At 36.8% G+C, this 24,262-nt stretch overlaps 1 protein-coding gene across 5 annotated transcripts in view; it reads right to left on the bottom strand.

Annotated features, from left to right (window-relative positions):
* The window catches only part of stxbp5a (syntaxin binding protein 5a (tomosyn)), a 96,388-nt gene that overhangs the window by 36,453 nt on the left and 35,673 nt on the right, over positions 1–24,262 (bottom strand). For all 5 annotated transcript variants that reach the window (XM_044107205.1, XM_044107206.1, XM_044107207.1 and 2 more), the window contains exons 4-7: positions 23,541–23,641; positions 13,709–13,843; positions 5,960–6,023; positions 3,085–3,168 (exon numbers count right to left, since the gene is read on the bottom strand). In XM_044107205.1, coding sequence (XP_043963140.1) covers positions 3,085–3,168; positions 5,960–6,023; positions 13,709–13,843; positions 23,541–23,641 — 384 coding nt within the window. The remainder of the gene's footprint in view (positions 1–3,084; positions 3,169–5,959; positions 6,024–13,708; positions 13,844–23,540; positions 23,642–24,262) is intronic.

Here is a 24,262-nt window from a genome sequence, read left to right as displayed (position 1 = left end):
AAAGCTCTCGTTCACGTTTTGGGCTAAAAAAAAAAAACCCAACCTTTTATAACTAAAGAAAATCTTGCATTCCAATTTTATTAGCAATTTCCTGAACATCTTGTATAAAAATGGATTTAAAATCCATGTCCTCGTTGTGAAGTTAATTTAATCAAATGTTGCATCAGCCGTGTCCATCAGAATATTACTGGAGTCACAGCACAATCTTAGCCACAGTACCCTACTGATGTGGCATATGGTCAATCTGGAGGAGGATTCCAGGCCAAATTGCTCCAAAAACCTCAGATGTTTTCTAATTGAATTTATTTGCCTACTAGGAATCTGATAGCTACGTTTTTAATGAGAAGCAAAAGAAGAGGTCAGTGTTTCGGCATCTTTTCATCCTTCATGTGCAAGTAAATCTAAGGAAATGCAATGGAGGAGCACTTCTTTTTCACTCCTCCAGTTCCCACCCTATGAAAGCAAAAGCCCAGTCTCTGGAGAGTTAGAGTAAGGATGAGGATAAGCCCCTTTGGGAAGATTCAGTTCTAGAAACTGTAATGCTCTGAAGCAGAGAGAGGTCATTAGTTTATCTAAGGGAGATGGGCATAGCAGACGCAACAGAATGCGCTCCTAACGTACTGAAAATACATAATCCTCTGTGCTGCTTGTGTTTGAGTCTCTGTATCTCAGAGCCATGCCAAGAAAAAAAATGATATGATTATCCCTAACTGGTGGTCACAACAGTGCCACAGAGATCAGTGTAAAAGCAAGTGCCTGTTGACTGTGTGTATGCCGATTAGTTTTATAAGATTTAGGTTTATAAGCACAAGCTCCTCTTCAAAGTTTCAGTTCATGCTAGTGCCACTTTTTGAGTACACAGCCAACCAGGATTGATAGAAAAGCTCCAGGTAATTTTCCAGTCTGAGTCACTTGCCTTTTTCCTTAGCTTATTTCCCATTAGCTTATTATTTTTTTAGCTAAGGCCAGAGTGCTAGATACTTATTTCCTTTAAAGTCGCTTCTGAGAATCTCATACCAATGCTGAAAACACTAACAGTTGTAAACCCAATTGTCAATTTGTAAAACTTGCTCTAAAGAATAATATAAATGTTTTACAAATCAGATATCCTTTAAGGATGTACTGACCACGACTTTTTTATTCCTCCATATTAATTACATTCATTTAACAATAAGGATTTGTTGATAATGTGCCCCAGACAGTGTGAATATGTTGCACCGACAGAGGGTTAACTGAAGCTGCAAAATTCTGTTAATTTGCCACCTAAAATGTTCATACTTTTTTTTAACATAAAACTAAAAACAGGACTTGTATTCCCAAGGATTTTCAAAGCGCTCCTGTCTTCCCCTAAAACATCCTGCAGAGGAATCCCAGCTTAAGGGTGAGTTAGCCAGCAGCTGAGAGCTAATATACCCCATTAATCAGTGGACAGAAATGACCAATCACTGACTGGATTAAGAAAAGTATGTTATGATGATGAAACCATGCAAAATGAAATGAGTTGCCACACAGCATTAACATGTTTGATCACACTCTATTTACATCCTCATTATCATTTTGATATGTCTCAGCTTCTTGCCATGCTGGTAATTTCCCCACATCATCTATTTGATATTAACCTGGACACTCAGCTGTCAGTGCATTTCTATGATCGCCTGTTTGTATAAACTTGTATGATCTGGTGAAACGACTAACATAAAATGGGAAAGTAAAAAACGTGAAAGCCAAACAGGACAGGAGCAGTGGCTGCTGTTGGCAGTGCTCTATCCATCGTATGGGGAATATTTCTCCTTTCCAGTCTTCCTTGCCTAAGACACTTTAGACTCAGTAAAAATCCTCCTTTCTACTCCAGACATTTTGTCACATTAGGACCTCTCTTAAAGCCTAAGGTGCTTTGTGAATAGCTTAGAAAGAAAGCTTCTGAATAGCAGAAGAAAGAAAAGGTGCAGTCCATGATGTTTAAAAACAGTTTTGTCTGAGACATCACTTTTATATTTAATTTTATTTTTGTGTATGGGTTTTATTCCATATTTGGCTATTGATTTGGGAGAAATCAATAGCCAAAACCGAATATAAATAAATGATATAAAAATGAATTAAAAGTGCAACAAATTAAAAACAACAAAACCCCCATCTGCTTAGACCTTTTATTTAGATCAAAGCAGATCTATCCACAGTCAAATAGTAACTAACCTCAGTGCCAATGTCACTGTTAAATTACTTTTTAATTGGTATTAAAAGTTACTCGGGTAGCGTTCACTTTTTGTACTTTTCAGTTGCCCGATTTGTTTAGATGTTTTCATTTAGATTTTTACCAATTTAACAGATCTGTTACTTACAAGGTAAATGTTTTAATATGTATACATGTACTTATTGTTTTTACATTTTCTCTATTTTCACAATCACATCTATTCCCATATGACAAAAGAACGAGAAGGCAAATTGTCTATTCTGGAAATTAGAAAGAAATGTGCTGAAAGGCAACACATTATTATGCTAAAGATCCCACTGGTCCACAGATGCTGACAACAATGTCTTCATAACACTGCAGATGGTGTCCCAGCCCTTGTTCTCCTGTCAATTTTCTGCCACAGTGTGACATTTCAGTCAATAAATGTGAGCTTTGAAACTTACTGATGGTTTGCACTTATTTTTACAGCTCCAAGCAAAGCAAACACTCAGTAAAAATTAGCATGTCCACCTAAGTTTTCATCAATGTCACATGGAACTGAAGTCAATAAAGCCATGGGACTCTAGCAGAGTGGCCCAGGGCATCCTGCTGACTTTACTTTTTTGATTGACGACAGAGCCCAGGTGCTTCTACAGAATCAGCTGCCACCTTCCAATAGTATTGTAAAAAAAAAAAAAAAAAAAAAAAGCAAGCCCCAGATCTGATAAATTTAATCTTACTTAAATACACATTTTTAACAAACACTTTAGCAGTTAGAAAACACAGATCAGGCAGATCATAAAATTTTTTATCCAGTTACAAGATTATAAAAGAGACAATGGGGTAAGTTTACTGGTGATTGAAAATGAAAGGAAAAGACTCAAAAGGGAAGAAATAAAGTGAGATTTGCCTACCTCATCATAAGTGTAGCGATAGTCTGCTTTCTTTGATTTCAAATCCCACAGGACCACGATCCCAGACTCAAATCCAATTATAAGCTGCAGAGGAAGAGCAACAACCATTCAGTGAAACCGGGGGATAGAGTCGACCCTCTGATGAGCTGAAACTGGAGTAATACTCTTGACATTCCAGCACAGTATGATAGAAAGTCAGTGTAAGTAGCAACCTGTTACTCCTGGTTGACAGCAGAAAAGGCGAAAAAAAAAAAAAGCTTGCAAAAAGAACAAAAGGCTGCTTTGATTCTTGACAACCTATTTAAGGAATCAACACCTACCACACAGTCTCAGTACATTCAGATTTCTGTTTGTTTCACATCTGTCTAAAAACATATATGTATAAAAAGCAAACAGAAAGCTTTACATGTGCTGAGACTTTTAGATTCATCTTAAAACACGAAGCACATACATACTGTGAAAAGAGATCTAAGCACTGTAATGGGGCATTCTTACAGTAAGTCTTTACAAATGAAGATAAATAATTTTCTTAAAATCTTTTAGGAAAATCTGATTTAAAGGTATTTAAGTTTAAGTTTAAGCTGTGATGTAACAAAATGTGAAGGTAGGAATGATACTCTATATACAGGGAATATTGTGGACACTGTATTTAGGGGGAAGCCTATATGCAGAAATGCGCTGTAACATCAATGTGCACGTTCATACAAACGTGAAGTCCTGTATGGTTTTAACAGTGCTCCAATTTTTGATGGAATGATGGCTAAGAGAGCTCACAGACTTATTAGAACAGGCAGATGGACGAATCACAAACACATGGAGAAGACATGTTCATCTGTTTGACAGTAAGTGTGCCACAAACATGCATAACAAACAAGCATAAATTAGATCAGCATGATTTATTTGAAAGGTATTGTTGGAAAAAGGACAAGTAACAAAGGCGTTTCCAGCAACTGAAAAAGGATTGCGACACATTGACGTTTCATTTCTTTGAAACACAGTGATCAGCAAATTGCAACAACAGATGTACAGCAGTACTCTGTCTATGTGACCATATTTGGTTTTCTTTTGGTCGACAGAATAAAAGTTTCTAGTCATGTATTTTTCATCTTTAGAAAAGAGTTGCTTGGTTACCCCATGCATTCATAAAAATGTCAATTTATCAAGTATTCTGAAGAAGGGATAAGCAGAATAAGAATTTGCAATAAGAACTGAAAAAAACTACTGAATATTCACAAGCAAAACATCTACGGTAGTTTCATTGTTGTGTGTGGTCTAAACAAAAAAATTATGTAATAACCTTTAATATGCGTTTTTAGATTACTTCTGTTCTTCAACTTGAAATGGTTCATTTAATATGAACCATTTCTGACCTTCCTCAGAAAACTTCCAACTTTGCATGGGTGATTTAAAAGTGCAAGTTAAATTCAGGTGATAAAAGCCCACCTGCTTTAAGGTAGAAGTTTTCATCTCATATGCACGAATGTCATATGATTCATATTCACCATGCTTCTCTGCATATTTAATTGAGAGCATTTAAATACATTAATTTACAAGCAGCGACTCAGCTTTTAAAAGCAGTTCATAAAATTTTAACGAAGCTAAATTCAAGGTCATTCCACAAACTTGATGTTAACATGTTGTATCAATTATCAAACAAGTTTTAATTTGTGTTTTGGATGACTATGTAGTTGGGACAACTAATTGTTTCCTAAATTCAACCATCTATATGTTATGTTAAAACAAAATTGAAGAATTTGGAGTGAGACCATTTTTTCCAACTATGTTGTGCAATTCACCTGTATCAGTGGAATTGAAAGCAAAATCCTCACCATGTTGCTAGCAACTTGGTACAGTATTCTTAATTTTTTGACAGACTTCCAAACATCCTTCTCATTATTGTAAGCAAAAAGCTCAATCTTATCTGCTTAAACTTGAAACTGTATTTAAGGCAGCATTTAAATGTAAATGTCAACAGTCACAAATTTTAGTCAAGCATTTGATTATTTGTTTTAGAGCAGGATGTTCTTTCTTGGTCAGCACCCTATCAGTCCATATTGATTTTAAACCTGTTTAGGTGTGAGTTTGAACTCTGGTGCATCACTAACTTCTTGTTTACAATAGGCTTGAAACTTGTTTTTTTCTTGGGTTGTTCTTAAACGTTCAAAACAGATACTGGACACTACTGGCCGCGATCTTAAACACATCCCAATAATGGTTTTGGAATCAAAATAGAAAAGTAACATGAAGTTTGAGGATGACCCAGAACTTTAGTATGCTGAGAATGTGTGTAGACTTTGCTTAAAATTCAGATTAAGGCAGTGCTTCTCAATTCCAGTCCTCAGGCCCCCCTGCTCTGCATGTGCCCCTATTTCAGAGCAGCTGATCCAAATGATTGCATTACCTGTTCTGCTGGCATCAAGTACTGCAGAAGCCTGTTAATCACACATAGATTCAATCCAGGTGTGTAGCAGCAGGGAAACACAGAAAACATGCAAGCAGGGGGGCCTGAGGACCGGAATTGAGAAGCACTGGCTTAAGGGAACCAGCCAGGTTAAATGAGCTTTACCAATTATTCCTAGATTTGCCAAAAAATTTAAAAAAATAAAGAAATCATGTGCATTATGTGCAACTTTCATGAAGATTTTACTAAATAAAGAAAATCCACTTTAAATTCAGACTTTTCATTATCTGATATTGTTGTATGATCATTCCACTCAGTGGAAAATTTGTTCAAATACACGATTGAAAGCCCCTTACTACTAAAAGTACATTGGTGCCTGTAATGTGTATGAAAACGTCTGACTGTAAGTGGGACTAAGCAATAAACCACAATGAAGAAATCTATAGCTGTGGACAAAGAAAAATTGTGCTTTACCTTTCCCTCATCCATAGGGTTATCACTTATGTGGACAACGGGTCCCGGGTGAGTCTTGGAGGAACTTATGAAAGACAAAAAGACAGAACAGAAAATGTATTTTATCCATTTTGATCTATGATACACAAAATAAAAACAGCTACAATGCCATGGGGAAAAATTTGAGCCCCCCTTACAGATTATTTCAGTTTTTTGGTCAGACCCAAATCTTTGAGGTAATCAAACCGTTTTTAACATATAGCAAAGATAACCTGAGTAAATAAAAGCAAACTACTTTTATTTTTTTTATCATTACGGTACATAAACATCAACAACAAAATAAAACTCTCCAAAAGCATAGAGGTAAACTCCAAAAGCCTTAGAATTGGTTTTATATATTTTGGCAATAACCACTTGTTCTTGAATTCATTTATATTGTGATATAATGTGTTGTTTTAGAGACTTTTTAGCCTACTTCATGTTGTCAAACAGGTTCTATGTAGGCGATTCCAGTCATTTGACAATTACATTGGTAATTATGTTGCCAAGTACAGCCAAAAACAGATGCTATTCATTCGACTATATTGAAATAAGTATTTTTTTTTTTTTTATCTATTTTTCATATTGCATTTGTGTGAAAACTGTGTGTTAAAACTAGCTTAAAAAAGCAATGGAAGCATTATTCAGCATTCTGCGTATACAATTATATGTTAATTGACAATGTGCTTGGAGTGGTTAATGCAGATCAATATGTATGTCTGACTAGCAAACGACTATTATTCAAAATAATTCAGCTGAAAAGAACATAAAACTGAATAATGTACCTTTTTCTTCAGCAAAAGGATTGAAGGGAGAAGAGAGAAGACAATGCTGCTGCTGCTCACCCCGTGGTGAAAAAGAGCAGCCGAAAGTCATAGATTCACCAAAGGTTGTGATAAATGACTGTGTCAGTCCCTGGTGGCTGTGTGTACGTGAGTTTATGCGTCTGTTAATTTGCATGTCCGTGGAGAAAGCCTAAAACGCCTCTTCTCTCGTCCTCCTGTCTGTGTCTTACCCTCCAGACAGCTTTGTGTCAAATTCCCCATTTCAGAAATTTCCTAGCCTGCTCTTCCTTTACGCGGTGAGATGGGAAGGTCACTGCTGAAAAACAGTGATTCTTGTTGCTGTAAAAGCATAACTCTTATACGGCAGAGGAAGGATAAGGATGCCACACAAGGATAAGAAGGTAAAGCTAAATGAAAGAAACACAAAACTGAGGAAAATTGGATACCTTTGCTTTGGTCCATGTTATGACAGTGCACAATATTTTTGGCACACTGAAAAGCTGAAGGTGACAGATAGGATTTTCTGATGCTAAAATAAAAATGGAGTTGTACTGATGAAAGGTTACAATTACGGTTTCTGGTTCCAGTATCAGCTTAGGTCAAATATAATTTATCTCTGTGAACTTTAATACATAGCAGTCTTTTTTTTTTCTAATTTTACAGCAAAGTATATAAAAAAGAAAAAAACTCTCATACAATGACAGCTTATTCTCAATCTTACTAGAAATAAATTGACATTGTACGTCATAGGTCTTTTATAAATCTGTTGTTATGATAAATGGAAAATGAACTGATTTCTTTTAAGTCAAACAAACACAAATGGACATGTAGGTAAAAATCAGTTTAGAACTTGGAGTTCAGTGTCTTGCCTAAGGACACTTTGAGGTGTGGTGGTGGGAAACTTAAAATCTCACTTTTAAACTTGAAAAAAGAAGGATATTTTATAAAATAAACCACATCAGCGATAACTGAGCATCCAGGACTCAGTAAGCTGGTCCAGATCAAATTTCTTCCTGGTCACCATGTGATTAATTTGAGTATACTTTAATTTTGTATTATATTATTTAAGAAAAATGTAGATGGAAATTAAACTGCAAAAAAAAGTTTATTTGGTTTTTTTTGTTGTTTTTTTTTAAAGAGATGTGCATTGCCAGGATCTATATATAAAGTCAAAAGTAGAAAAACATATTTAACAATGGGTCTATGTTCTCGTTTGTCTATAAGAAAGTAACAGTTAGTGGGCAGGCAGACAGTCGGTTGTCTCTATATTTGGCCTGTTAGTACTGGAGCCTTATTACCCAAGCTCTGCTGCAGCAGGATCTCTTGATGTGTCTAATACCCATTCACTGTCTGTATGTGAGCTAAATGCATGTTTTTGACTGCAGGCACATCCACAGTCAAAACCATGCATATCACCACAATTAAGACATATTTGAACACTTTCACACTTGTAAACAATATCTCCAATAGCATAAACAATCTCCTTGTGGAAGTCAAAATCCACCATTGTCATAGCGAGCTATACTTACTTGTCCAACGACTTGATTCCATCTTTGCTATTCATCTTCAAAAATTCTGATTAAATTGTTTACAGGACATAAATCTGACATGAACATTTTCACAAAGTCTCCAAATACACATTCAGGTTTGGAGATAAAGGAATCACCATGGCAACAGAGGCAGGATGGGCAGAGTGCACATAGGCTCCCAAAAACCATCTGTAGTCTGCCACGAGCAAACCGACACACCCACACAAACCAAAAGCTGTCAGGACATGCTTTACTGCACACATACACACCTGTCGGCGTGTACATGCATGTGTGCTTGCTCGTCTCCATGCTGTTATTCTCATAGCACCTTTCACATTTATCACATTCAAGTCTTTTCAGCTACTTATTCAAGGATTTTCATTTCAAACAAGCACACACTCACAAAACCTGGCGACCGCTTGAGTTAAACTGAATACCCAGTGGCAAGTATAACCTTGGTAGCTTTGGTTCAGACACTCATCTTTTATGCACCTGTCCTGCACCAAAATCCATTTCTGAGTATCACCACTGCCCAACCATGCTTTCAGTGCATTTAAAGAGAATGGGCTATTACTTTAGGTGTGTTTTGCAAGCAAGCACACAAGTGCTGCTAAGCAATTGTTGGTGGGTGTGTTGATGGCACAGTGGGGATATTTAAGCAACAGAAAAAGAAACACCTCACTAAACTCAACAACATCCCTTCAGGGGAAACGCAAGAAGTTTCATGTTTGTGCTTGATAAATTCCCAGTATTTAAGATGTAGCATATGAGGTATATATATATATATATATATATATATATATATATATATATATATATATAATGTGATTAAACACATCTAAAGAATACTTTACCAACACTTAAGCATACACACAGAGAGCAAGACTCAAACATCTGGTGTCATCACAGGTGATGATCTCAGAAGCAGCTTGCAGTTTTCAGTGAAGCAGTGTGGCTTAAGCAGCATATTTGCAGTCTGTCCATGCCATATGTGGCCTCATTTCACCTTACAATCACAGGTGAAATGTGACTGTAAACACATTTCACCTGTGCTTACAGTCATTTTAAATCATATTTGCTCTTCATGTTTTGTTTTACGTAGAGGAATCTTTTATTTTTACATAGAATAAATTGTATCATCTGCGTTTCAGTGTTCCAGTGCAAGGTACACTTTTGCCAGTGTTTGTGTTTAACCGTTTCTCTGACCAAGAGTAAGTTATCAACAAAGCTAATGCTAATATTGCTTTCAAACGTTACTAGTAATCTAGGTTCCCCTTTAAATTGTTTCAGGCTCCTATGAATTAAATGTATTAGTACATTATTAATATTGGCAGCTGTATAATCAACATCAGGACTGTAAATAAACTATTGTTTTAATATTTAGATTATTTAGGACAAAACAAATGGACAAAATTGTGAGGCCTACTTGAAATGAATTAGTCTTTTACTCAAAATGTATTATTTACAAAAAATTAAGACAAGACAAGATTATTTTCTTTAAGTAGTCACTTCAATAATGGTTGGAGTTAAAAATTCAGGTCACCTAGACCAGATTCTGCATGACAAGTGACCACTAAATGGCTTAGAGACATTTTCCCCCCTCTTTTCACACATACGGTCACATCTTTGTACAAATACACATAACTACATTTTGCAAGAAATAGTAGCATTAAAAGACAAAACACATTTACAACAGCTGCTGGCCTCTGAGTAACAGAACAGGTGAAATTAAAAGAGAACCAGGACAGGAGATGCCGCAAGTCAAAATGCTCACATAAACTCGGTCACAGGAAGCTGTGAAGATTCATCACTCTACTCTACCACATCTTGGACTTTTGTTGCCAGTAACTATGTGGCTGAATCAAATTGAACTCACTCAGAGAAGCACAAACAGGCAGGCACATATGTTAAGACATTTTGTGTATTTGCACAAAATAGTGCACTGTGTTTGCTTTACATTCCGGTACAGTTTCCAGCAAAGTGGCTTTGAAACAGAGGTGTGAGTCATGAGCACATAGCATTGGTTTGGGTTGGGGCTGGCCAGGCCTCTGGCTAAATGGCAGAGCAAGTGCTGCTTGTCTCCAAATAGAAGGGCCCAAGGAACAATGACCCCAGAAACCGCTACATCGTGGCCTATTAGGAGTCACAGGAGAACAGTGGTGCACTGAGCAGGGTGTGGAACTTAACATTTAAGTACTTCTTGCAACTCTATGCCCATGCTAATGGTAACAATGCAGGGGGTGTGTTTTGAATTGAGAATAATTAAAAAAAAAACTGTCTCAAGACTGTTTTAACAAAGCAAAACATTTGGTTTCCCAGAATCCAAATTCTATTCAAAACAGCTACTACTTTCAGTTTTCTAAACTAAATCTAAATTCCAATCTTTTCCCCCATCAACACAAGCACTATAACTAAGTGTTACCAGGTCAAGTTGACATCATGTTACTGAAAAAGATTCTGAAATTCTGACATTGAGTCATCGCTCTGAAACAGTCAGATGGTTAAAACTGAGTTAGAGAAAAGACGACAAAAGACACTTTACGCGAACATTTTATGCAGTATATCAAGACATTCTTTGTGATCATTTAGGCTGGGAAAGAGCAACTCTTCAGAAGATAACAGGAAGGCTAAACAGTGTAAACAAAGTTGCCTTCTTTCACCCTTTTGACGTTTCAACCTGTGTCTGTAATGGAGTATACTTGATTTTTTTAAAATGCCGATGGCTTTCTGGAACGTCAAGGCATGAAACTGAATGCATGGAGAGTTCTCTTTAACAATAACAGCAGTGCTTACTGTGCTAACAGCTAATTTAAGATGAGAAAGATAGAAAAATGTCAAGGCTGTGATCATTTCGTCTTGGGTATAAATATAAAAAAAAAAAAACTCCAACAGTGAATGCTCTTTCACTTATGGTATGACATTGCCTAATATAAATTCATAATGACTTGAAAATAATATTTTTTCTAATATTCTATTACTACTCCTCAAAGAGAAATCGGACAAAATCAGCATCAGCAGGTAAAAGCCTTATAAAAAGCAATCAGCTCGGAAAATGTGAAACGTGCAAATCTGTAAAGAGCTAATTCCAGTAAAGTGGAAACACGAACACCCGTTAAAAATCTAAATTACCTATACAATTGTACCAGTTGCAATTGTAATCGCCTTCCTTGTCTTATTAAAACACAAGCGGCCAAACAGAAGAGGTAAAGAAGCTTTTGTTTTCTGGACACTGACCCTATGACCTCTACAGCTGGCACAGAGATACAAGGACAAAGAACAAGGGGTTCAGCTCACACCTCTCTGATCTGCTTCAAAGCAAATCACACATGTGCACAAAAATATGCAAACCATGCACTTCTGTAGCATATCAGAGAAATAAGTCCAGACACCTCTGCCATCTTAAAAGATGTGATTTTCTTCTAAAATTGCCAAGTGACTCAGTGATCATGTGTAGGAAGTGCATTGGTAACATGCAGTTAATAGTTAATTTCTGCATATTGTCATGTTAACAGGATTTTTTTTTACAAATAAATACAGACAATCATTTCAAGACAATCAATTATAACTGATTAATGCTTTGCATTTAGAATGTTATGTTTTCTTTTATTGAAACAAAACGTCTTTTTGATATACTTTTAAAATTTATTAGAATTCTTTCTTTCTAAACAAAATTAGAGTGTGAACTGTGAAGGTGAGGGACAGAGGAAGAAAGCCCCGTCAAGAAAAGTCAAAGTTAAGGCTTGTCCTTTAATCTGAAGGCCATATGGTATCTACTGCTCTATCATTCATATCGTCTCTCCATCTCATCATTATCACTCTTTACATTCTGCCCTTTTTTTTTTCTTTAATTGGAAACCTTCTCCCTAGACGCTATCTCTTATCTGCACAACTTCCTTTATCTGCTCTGCCCTGTGCTACCTGCTTTTAACCCTCCATCACAACTCCACCCATCTCCTCCATCACTCTGACTCTATGGGCGTCCGTTTCCCCAGGCGAAAGCCCCATCTCATCCATTCAGCTTCTTTCCCCTCTGTCATAATCCCGCTCCCTCCTCTCTCTCCCACCACTCAACTCTCGCCTTTTCTTCCCCGCAGCCCTGTCGACGAGACGTCTGTGTGTACCATACACTGATCTCGGCAGACACCTGTTCCACCCACTCCCTCCTCCTCCTCTTTTCCTGCTATCTGCACACAAACATGCATATGGGCTCACATGCAAGAAGAGGGATGAGGGGAAAGTGTGAAGCAAAATGCTCCAGTGAATAATTTAAGTCTCTACAGCGGGGAGCCAAAATGGAGCCTGTCATCCTGACGGATCCATTCAAACAGCAGAGATGGCATCCTCACTACCTGATACCGTGCTTTGAAATGACACTTATGAATAACTTCTTATGTCATTACAAGACTATAGCTCAGCTTAGAAAGCTATTCTGCTTACGGTAAACCTCGAAAAACACCAACAACTCAAGTAATCCACAAAAACAAGGAACAAAAGAAACAGAAGTAGATTATTCCAAAAATTGAAGTGATGGGTAGAAAATTACCAGCATTTGTAAAACTTAAATTTGGCACACAAACAAAAGTGGGTTTCGTCTACAGAACACATTACCCGCAATGAAACAGGGGGACAGCAGCATCATGCTGTGGGGTTGTTTTATTTCAAAACTGTTTATTTTCTTCAGGTGAAGTTATGAACAGCCTCACATATCAGTCAGTTTAGACCAAAAACCTTTAGGTGTTTTTGAGAAACCTGAAGATAAGATGATGAGATTTTATTTTGCCGTTTCCCCATGAGCATGTTATTTTTGTTCAAATCAACAGCAAACATGTCTTCTTTAGAAGAAAAATTATGTTTTGGAAAAGCTCAGTTAAAACTCAAAATCAAGTCTGTTAAAATGTGAAAATTAAAATTTATGGGGTCACCAGAAGAAGGATGAAGACAAAATATATCCTGGAAATCATATTTGGACATTAAGGGTAGAATAGAACCAAGTTGATATGTGGAATGCTAAAATTGCTGAGACAGTTAACACTTGTTTACCTAAGATATTGCATTCTTTAAATGTTTTTTTCTGCTTTGTGCTTTTTTTTTTTTTTCTTTTTTTTTTACTTAAATTGTATGTATTATTATAAGTGTAAAAAAATATGTTTTTTATTAATTACAAAAAAATATTTACAATAATTCTATTTACCAATCACAAAAGCCTGGTATTGCAACAGGAAAGTTCAGACTTATAAAGTCCACCAACTACGAGACAATTTTTAAATATGAAGTTGAAATTTGAAAACAAGGCCTGAGCCTTGTGTTCAGATGTGTGGGAACTGGAAGATAAGGAGAAAGAAAGAGACTTGAGAGAAAATTTGTTAGAGAGAAACCATCAGAGGGTAAGAAAAAAAAAAGAGGTCAGGGCCACTTACAGTTCAATGGCTTTGTTCCACATGATGACGTAGCCTGAGAGCATGAAGGACTCCACATTGACGATGTGGATGTTCCCTCGTTCTGTGCCGATGTACAGCCATTTACTCTGGAATGGCAGGTGGCAGAAAGTTATTCTGTGGAAGGAAAAAGAAGCAACAACCATTAGAGACATTGTCCGAAGATTAGGGGAAAATGTTTTGATAACGATGAAAACTCTTGGAAATCACTGAGTGTCTCATAAGTGGTGACAAATTATGCCAAACTTTGAGGGGATTATTTATCACTCCAACAGGTCGGCGCACTCAAGATAAGACTGACACACCAAAGAGGGCTTTACTCAGCCATTTAGCCCATTTTTCTGTACATCCATAGGACACGTGAGGGCAAGAGTCAAGCGTAATTCTCCTGTATTCATTATCTCTCTGTATCTCCTCCTTTCATCCATCCATCAGACTTAGATTTAATGAGAGGTTATAAACCCTTCCCTCCTTTAACGTAGCTGCCCATTCATCTTCTCATCCCTTTTTCATCATTGTGTTCTTTCATCCATCCTCCCATGGAATAATAATGTGCAGCCTTGGTAATCCAGCATGCTAATATTTCAAGGTCAGTTAGATCCTCCAGTGATCTGTCTGATTCTGCACAGTGGTTTGAGACAAAGCTCTAGACTTCAGAGGCTTAAGATGGAACCCTTAAGTTACTGCTTGAGTATGAATATTATAGAAAAAAAAAAGTCTGGCTTTTTTATTTTCAGATGATGTCATCCTGTGATCAAGCATGTAAATATTTCCTTTGTGATAACAACAGAATTAGCTGCTACAGAGCAACTAAATCATTCAACACATGAAAACGCCATATCAGAGTTGAGATTAATAAAATGTTATGTCTCAATTACAGTTCTTAATTATACTGCATAATTCTGCAATATTCAATAGTTAACTCAGGTTTTATATGAACGTACTTTGCAAAAGCTAACTGAAAGTCTCCTAATTAAAATGACTAAATAAATTAGTAAAAAAAAATTGGCAACAAAATAAATTGCTTAGAAATATTGGGTTATGAGAGACTTTATTAGATTGCCTACAAATACCCTTTTTGGCAATCCAATCTAGTACATGGTGATAATACACCTTTCAGCCAGGTTGCCCATTTTGATTTGCTCATTACCAGCTAAACTGATTTAAAAAGTCAATTTTCTGTTTTTACAATCAAACAGATTCTAAATCAAGAGGATATTCTTAATTTAAATATGACCCAATAGATGTAAATTGAAGTACATCGTGTATTAGGCATAATTGGGCCTAAACCCAGCCATTGTATGGGAACACAATTAGGTATGAGTTAAATATGCATCAACAGGCATTACTGGTCAACACTTAATAATGTGTTGGTGTGTGGAGAATTTATGACAACAATTAACATGAGATTAAAACATAAGATGGAAATGATGATAAACTACTATCACTGCTACAACAATGCATAATTTATTATTGACAAGTTGACTGAATTAGCAGCCAAAAACCGAATTCTTTCATTATCTGTGTCATATCAGCCAGTGCACAAGCCTGATGTCCTGCTCATTTCCAGCAAAACGTTTTGGTATAAGCTACCAGAAATGCAATAATATTTCCAAAGTACATTTTTAAAAGTCATTAAAAAAAAGAGAATACAACTTCTTAACTATCTACACAAGCGGATACACGTAAAGCATAGCATCTGCAATTAAATAGCATTTTTGTCTTGCAAAAAGGCTATTCAAAATTTTTTTACATGCTAAGTAACTTCAACCTAAGAACCTAAGGGCTGTCAGTTTGTAGCACCCCTGCATCTAGTGGGTAAAATATTGTGTCTGTAAGTGAGTGCCCCTTTTAACAGCTGCAGCAGTTTTATACACAATTACTTCTGTGTTCAGCTTTTCAGAAATATTATTCTATAAAATACAATCTGTGTGCTCTCAGTGACTATTTGTTTCTCATTTATGGGCCCATAAAAGCTTGCCTGTTTGTGTTTGTGTACAACACGCTTCCCAGCGGGAAATATGCATTCATGTTTTCTGCATACGTACTGCATGAAAATATCTGCTGCATAATTTCGGCGTGTGTCTGTGCATGCACTCGTTTGTGCATGAAAGCTAGCAGATTAAGTATTCTGAGAGCCAGTTTGAGAGGGCAAACTGAGAGGCAGTGTCAGGAGCATAATTATACAAATTTGCTTGCAATTTGTCGGTGTGCGTGCATGCGTGTGTCCACTTCACAATGTGCGTCTACATGTGCAAATATGCACCCGATTGTTTGTGCATACATGTGTCTCCTGGTAAAATCTCCAGCTTCAAGTGGTCACGACACACAAAGGCAGCTGCCAGCTTGCTGGCCCAGGGCCAAACACATTGCCTCAGAAATGACAGACGCCTGCCACACAGCTCTGCTCTGAGACTCACTGCACTGTGGGCTAGACATATGAGAGCATGGTTCACTGCAAATGAATTAAAGAGACAGGATAAGTCAGAAAATTGTCCTTTGTGATGTATGGTTTTCTGTGTTCCTAACTAGGCTGATTCTTAGATTACAGTAGTTGTTCAAGTATTTCATAAAAATACTGCCATTTAAAGAGACCTGTGTGTAGCATCGCTTTCTTTATTGCAGAGATACTTTTACTGAGCTGCAGTCCAGTCTAGAGGCATAACTGCTGAGTAAGGAAAGAAACATTCAAGGCACAAAATTGATATGAATTGCTTAATTCATAAAACTAAGCTTTGCTAATTTTGTGAAACAGTAAATTTATAAATTGGACTTTTTAAAAATGTAGATCCATAATTCATTCAAACATACTGGACTGGATTACGACAGCAGAGGATGATGCAGCCAGAGAAATATAGTACTAACTAAAATATAAAATATTTTATATTATATAAATGATAAATATCAATCTAACACAATGTTAATTAGTTTAAAAATTGATCATGTTTTTCTGTCCGTTGTATTTAGATGTGGAAATTTATTAACATCTTGGCATAATTGAAATTTCAGCGACACTTTTTTTTGCCAAAAAGATGATTTGTGCCAGTTACTGATGCAACAACAAGATCAGACTGTAAAGAAAATAAAATTAAAAATAACCTTAATACCCCACTTGATTGTGGCATTATTCATACATTATATATATATATATATATATATATATATATATATATATATATATATATATATATATATATATATATATATATATATATATATATATATATATATACAGCTTTTAATATTCAGGGATCTCATTGTAGACAAGCACAAGGCAGCACAGCTATTATCTGTTTTCTGTCTCACCATGTATTCTGGTGTTTTTCTACTTTTTCAAAAGACACCTCTTATGCTGGTAAAAGTGTGAGGAAATTTAGTGGAATGTCAATACCAGCAACGTTTCTTTGGTGCACTAATATTCAGAATTTCACTGAGAGCAAAGGCAAAATTCATTGGATTCAGCAAAATCATGTCTGTACATTACTGTGTAGTAAACAAAAAAGAAAGACTGTTTTTTTTATCACAATAGTCATCCTCACACCCCTCCATCTACTGAGGTGCATCTTTGTATGTCTTTTTGAGTGTACATCATCAAGATGTTGATCAATGGTCAACATGGTATTGTCTGACACTGCCCTCTAAATTCTCAAGTCAACTCAGAACTGGCTTCTGATGGTGACATTTCATAGTAACAAAGCCTACTTAAGAAATTGACAGACGACATGAGAGCATTGATGCATGACAACGTTAGATATGGATGATCCAATCTATATGCATAAAAGTAGCATAAATAAGTACTGACGTGTCAATGGGTAAATGCTGTTATGTTTTAATCACTGTTGTTGGTACACATGGCATGGAAAAGTCTCAGCACTCATGTGGTGGAATTGATCAACTTTTCCAAAGATGTCAGTGGCAGCCAAGCTCACCTGGTGCCTCACTGAATAAACATGAACATCCACTGCCACCACCAAAGGTGCCTATTACTGAGTAAGGTAGATTTTAACCAAATGTATTCAAACTTCAGAATGTTTTAGTTTGTCTGTTTAATGGATCAGCTGCCTGACAGGTTTTTCTGACTTCTGTTACAGTACGTCAAGGTCTGCATATATTTGGTAGAAAAGCCAGAGTAATGAGGCTTTATGCCTGAAGATGTCTGACAACCTTCCTCATTTTTTCCACAGCGTCAACATAACAGATTAATCACAGGGAAACTTTCACAAAAGTCTGAAGCTCATTTGCAATCCTCAGAAATTTGAATAAACTCTACAGCTATTTACACCTCAAAGGATCACTAATAAAAGCAACATTGTGAATTCCTGGCATATTTTGTGTTTGGGTAAATATAAAAAAGGGAAAGCAATCAATTTTGTTAACCACTGCTTGTAAAAACAATCTTAATACCCTAAATGCAGAGCAGACAAGAATGAGGCAGTTATACACCTGTCAAGTTTGTATCCAGCAGTTATTTGCCACTTTGTAATCATATTTCACTAATTTCAACAGTTAGTGTTGTCATTTGAACAAATCCAACCATCTCATACTACATTTATGGGGACTGCTTAAAACATATCCACATGTATACATATTTTTCTATTCTGATTTATGTCTTAACATTTTTTTCTAATTTAGAAGTTAGAGATGCTTGCTGCAAGTTTTAATACCAACATGGCTGCAGTTTCTCATAAATAAGTTGCCATATTCAACAAGACATGCTTTTCATTTTCAGGAAATGAAAGTGTCATTGTACGAGTCGATCAAGAAGTGAACTCAATGTAGCAGCTAAAGGCCTGTGCAAGAAACTGCAAGAGGCATACAGATGCGGTTGTATAGATGTGTCCTTCGTGAAAGTGATTTTATGAAAAAGAAGCAAATCAAAAGCAAAAACACACAAAAGTGTCATGCAATTATCTACACATTAACTATTTGAAAGCACTTTTCAACTAGCTTGCATGGTGTTCAAGTGCTCCAAGTTAAATTGAGCTTAAAAGTGTTCTTGTCAATGGAAACAAAATTCCCCAATATCTCCAGCAAATAAGCAAAAGTGGAAAAATCCGTTTTTAGTCATGATGTAAGTTAGCGTTTCTCCTCCTCCACAATTACATCGCATCATATCACCCTGCTTTGACAATAAAGCATCCACTTCTGCAACGTATTCCTACGAGGCGGAGAGGTGACGAGAGCATCCTACGCCAGAATGACTCGGCAGAATTTCTTTTGCACTCCCTACATCCCCACACTCCTTCCCACATACTGAATCACTGCTCACTGGCTGAGGCCCAGTCTGTCTCAACTCCTCCTCCTCTCATCGCTTCTCTTCTCGCTTCTGGAGCCTGTGATCAGATGTGAGTGGATGCTGACGCTTTCTGCAGCAACGCTTTCAACCAGCAGCTCAAATTCTGGTCAGAAGGGAGGAAGGGGGGTTGGGGGGTGACGAAAAAAGACTGTTGGTTGAGAAAAAAACTGAAAATAGATTCTAGGTAATAGGAAGTCTGAATGTCTGCAAATATTTTCAGACAACCAGGTCAAGAAAATTATTTTCTGAACACACCTGCAGTAATATCTTGTAAACCAGACTTTTGGTGTAGTGTTTATGCTGTTGTTCTAGGTGAAAACATACATTTTTAAAGTCTTTTAAGAGGAACAATGTTCTGGTATATTCATTATATAGTACATGTAAATAATACAAAAGAAAAGATATCACCTCATGCTATGTGTACTCTCTCTATGTGCACAAGGGATGATCTGGAAACCGTAAAATCAATATAAGCATTTTTCATGACATTCTTAACCACATTATTATGTATAATTACAGTTTTCATTCATTCTTTCATGTTTGATAAAATTGTCTCATTGCTAAATATAATAAGTTGACTAAAATTCTACCAAAATGTAGTGTGGAATACTGTTAAGCAGAGATAACGAAGGACATGTTTTTGAAGTGAAGTGAAAAGGCGGGGAAAGTTTGATCACTGGAACCCCCCTCCCCCATATTGCTCAAATGATATTTGAGCAATATCATTTGCTCAAATATTTTTCAGCAAATGACAAGTACAACTGATAAACAAATGAGGAATATTTTGAGTCTATGTTCTCTGTACCCAGAATGCATCATTAATGAACTACTGGCCAGGATGTGGTTGTACTGTAAACATCTGTAAAACTATTATGTTTCAAAATGTCACCTCATCCCCGGTCACATTTTAAGCATTTGAGAGAGAGAAGTAAAGTTAAAAAGATGGGACAGAGTGTCAGAGAGCAAGTATTTTATTAGTTTTACAGATCTGTCTCATTCGATCTTACATGTCAACCTTAAAATCTGGTGACATTGTTGCTAGGCGTCACTTCAACAATCAGGTCTAACTGCAGATGACATTTGGAGGAAATCAGAAAGTGCAATATTTTGAGCAATAAGCATGGTTCCAGGGGAAAAAAGTGATAACTGGCTTAAAAAAAAAGAGTATTCTGTGGTGTTTAAAATTAAATCCTTCCCTTATTTTGTCTATTCTGGAACCTTGAAGAATGAGCCTTTTTTAAGTATGACTGAATTATATTAGACAGTAAAAAGCAAGGTCAAGACCAACGGAAGAATGCCAAAGAGCTAACCATGTGAAGTCAGCACAGACCATTATGATACACATTTTTCTTGTCACAGGTGAATGGATGGTTGACCGCTTGCACCAGAGTAAATCAATAATTAAATATTAATTCCAGTTATACTTCCATCATTTTGTTATTTAACCATTTGAAATGATTTATGTTACATTCCAATGGCAAGTCACTTGGCCACATGTGCCTCATTTACATTAACTACAGACACTAAGTGAACCAGAGTAGGCTTTCAAATTCATTCATATGGTGGTATGCTTTAGGCACCGGGCTCCATTTCCACTTCTCTCTAGCCTTCCACAGAACAATATTACTGCACATTGAAAGAATGAGCAAGGTAAACTGCTCCATTTCAAAAGGCACACAGGGAGGCTTTAAGAGACATGAGTTATGGTAGATAAAGGGGCAGTACTGGAACACTCCTCCCCCTGTATGTCTTACATTAAGCATTCTGTTCAGCTGAGCATGCTTCTTCTGGTTCCCTCTCCCTTTTGATACCATCTAACGAAGCAGTCTGACACTGGGATTGTGTCCAGACCCACCTTGATATGGCAAAATCCCCTAGGTGATTGCTGTGCAGCGATTCAGGGTATGGCTATCAGCTAGTGGAATTATATCTCTTGTAGGTTAGATAATACTGAGCTAAGAAAAACAAAATTTTCTCATATTAATTATAAAATCCATTTTCAAATGATTCAGTCTATTTTCATTCACTTACAATTTACAATGAGAAGGAAAAGAGTTTGCCCCCTTACAAGTTTATTCTGGGTTTTTTTAGATCAAACTAATTGAATAATCAGACAAAGATCATATGAGTGAAAACATATTACAAAAGTAATGTCATTTATTAAGGGGATTTGCTCACTTTAAACTACAAATGCTGCAATTTACCATAGGACCAACCACACTCCCTGCTGTGTGTGGGGCTCATCTGCCTTTCTACGTGTTCGCTTTCATTCTGTGTCTTAGTGCTTCTTGTGAAGATGCTTTTCAGAACACACTTACAGAAATGAGGCACCCAAAATTGACCCAAAAAGCATAAAATGCTGCTAGATGCATAACAGCTTGTCTTCTGTTGCAGAATAATTATTTTTATATATATTTACTCAACAAAGGTATACATTTGCTAACACACAGATAGCAGCCTTTAGAGTGGCAAGATGGAAATATATTTGCATCTATTATGTTGTTTTATGAAAGAAAAAAAAAAGACATATGTGCCCAACTGTGATTTTTGGTTGCCTATCTACTTAATATTTGTAATTTCAGCTTGGAAATGACAGATAGGTTATAGTGTTGATGTAGTCTGTAAGTTTATCATTTGAATGCATCTACTGCTTTTGCTCCTCTACCAACAGCTCAACAAGCCCAGAATGCTCAGTTTCACTCAAATCATGACCCGCAATGATAAAATGCCTTCCCTGTGCTGGTCTATATTGCAATTGCAATCAAATTATCATAAACTAAAGACTACAAAAACTCAGTTTTACTTGTCATGTAGATGTCAACTATTCTTTTTTTTTTCTTAATTTACTTAGATATGCATCTACCAGCAACTGGATTTGACTTGGGTGACTGATGTTTTCATTCCTCAGCTGATACTCATTAGATGATGCAAAGTATTGCAACATGGCTAATCCCTTTAGACGCAATACTTTGCTTTTTTTTTTTAAGGGTTTTTTGTTGGCTTTAGTGGCCTTTATTTGAAAGTAGTTTGACAGGAAAGAGGGTTATGAGAGAGGGGGAAGACATGCGGCAAATGTTGCCAAGCCGGGACTCGAACCTGCGACCACTGGCACGAGGAGTAATGCCTCGATACATGGGATGTGCTTTGCCCCTGCGCCACCACTGCACCCCGCAATACTTTACTTTAAAAAGAAAAAAAAAAAAAGTACACTCAACAACCTTGTTAAACAAATCTTCATGAACCTAATACAAAAAGCAAAAACCAAAAGCATTTGATCTTTCGATACCACTTTTTGTTATTCCAGTTGTCTGGCTTTTGATTTCTCATAAGTCTTCAAAAAGAATATGCTATATTCTTGTGCTACAGAAGTTGAACTCCTCTTCCCCCCACATTTGAAATGTGTCAAGTGACTTTGCAGCCCATCTTTCCCATCTTGACATCTCTTAAGCAACGCAGAAACTCCGCTCTTCTGCAGCGCCGTGACTTGAGGTCATTTCGTCCAAAATGCTTACTAAATGTCAGAGGCGGTCAAGCGCCTCTACAAGAACACAATCCGCCCTAAAAGCTGCTGCTGGCCACCTGCCCATCACATCAGCGCTTTCTCAGGTTATTGCTTATGACGTTTAACCCCTTCACGTCTTTTCATCGAGGCAAATCACTGTCAGATGATATGATTGGCTATGATGGATAGTGAATACGTTTGTGATTGGATGAGACAGTGGACACAAACTTCCTTGAGGTGAGGTTATTCTCCATTTGCTTCTTTGAACTTGAACAATATTTATGAAAAAAGGAAAAAAAATTCTAAGACATATTTGGAAGAAATCAGAAATTTTTTTTTAGCTTTTTAATATTTATAGAGGTATTTATCTACCATCATTGAAAGTTTTCTGACTATGTGCAAAAAAAGTGAAATGTTCTATTTTTCACCTGATGCTAAATATAAAATAGCTGATAGCTTTGGTAGTTGGAATGTTTGCAGTTTTAGTAAAGTCACCGGATGTACCTCATTATCCTCTGGTTGGATGGAATCACGCTGACATAAGATGGAGAATCAATGCTCTGATAACAAAACAACATCTATGAAGAGGCACATATGTACAAGTCTACCCCCTTGCAGCTGGGTAAGGATCACACCTGTCCCAAAGCGATGGGAAATCCTAAAAAGCTAAGTAACCCAATTAGTAAGTGTTTAAATATCAGCAGGGACAAACAGATGAAGTACAATAGAAGCTGAGAAGCAGCCACTCCGGGAGCATCTTTGCCCTGCAAATGGTTTTCCAGGAGCTGAAACAGTGCTGCCAAATGAAATGCTGTCTGTTTACATACTGTACAAGTGCAAAAGCTTGCAGTTGACTCAGGCAGCAAAGTGTGATTATGCCCTTGCTCGGAAAGTCACAGTTCATATTGCACCAGACTAAGTGTGAGGGTCTCGTTTAGAAGAGAAGGAAAAAAAAAAAAACAATGACGCGGACATCCCGATTGTCATCTGCTGTAGTGTTTTTGTAAACAGATTACCTCTCTCTGTTGAACTTGAGGGAATGGAGGACTGCTGGTCTTTTCTGCCTCAGGTTCCACAAGTGGACGCTGTCATCGGCCAAAGCACTCACCAGCGCTCCCTGTTACATCATAGATAAAGTTATTTTTATTTTAACTTTTCAAAAAATAACATCCAACATTCAGAAATACATGAGGTTAAAACAGAATTTTTCAAAAACACGTCCTCAGTCTGCATCCCCCCCCCCTCCAAGAACATTAATCACATTCCCAGGCAGTTTGCTCCCAGGTAACGATGATGATTCATAAGATGTATAAAAGTGTATGTGTGCATGTAGGAGGAACTAAAAATCATCTCCATCTCCCCGAAGGATTTGTTTGAGCTGCTGAGTCACAATCACACAGACGCAGAATCACACGCACGCACAGACAAAACACACACGACTGAGCATGAAATGCTGCTTTCACCAAATACGTTTCAAAACATAATCAAGTTGGTTTTATTACGTGACTCAGAACGGCCTGGAGGTAATCCAGACCACGGGCATGTTTAAGACTTCCTGATTCCCACTCAGAGCACGCCCATATTTGCGTCTGTCTTATTGTTTATAATAATATATGGATAGAATTTTGAATTTAGTTTGAGCCATTGCAAAGCAAGGTATTGGTTGAGCTGTTAAAAGTAAAAAAGGAATAAGAACTTCTGTTCAAAAGCTGTGAATTTTTATCTCAAAAGTGCTTCT

Source organism: Gambusia affinis, linkage group LG22 (assembly GCF_019740435.1).
Source record: "Gambusia affinis linkage group LG22, SWU_Gaff_1.0, whole genome shotgun sequence".
NCBI lineage: Eukaryota > Metazoa > Chordata > Actinopteri > Cyprinodontiformes > Poeciliidae > Gambusia > Gambusia affinis.
This window is presented reverse-complemented; position numbering and strand designations above follow the sequence as displayed.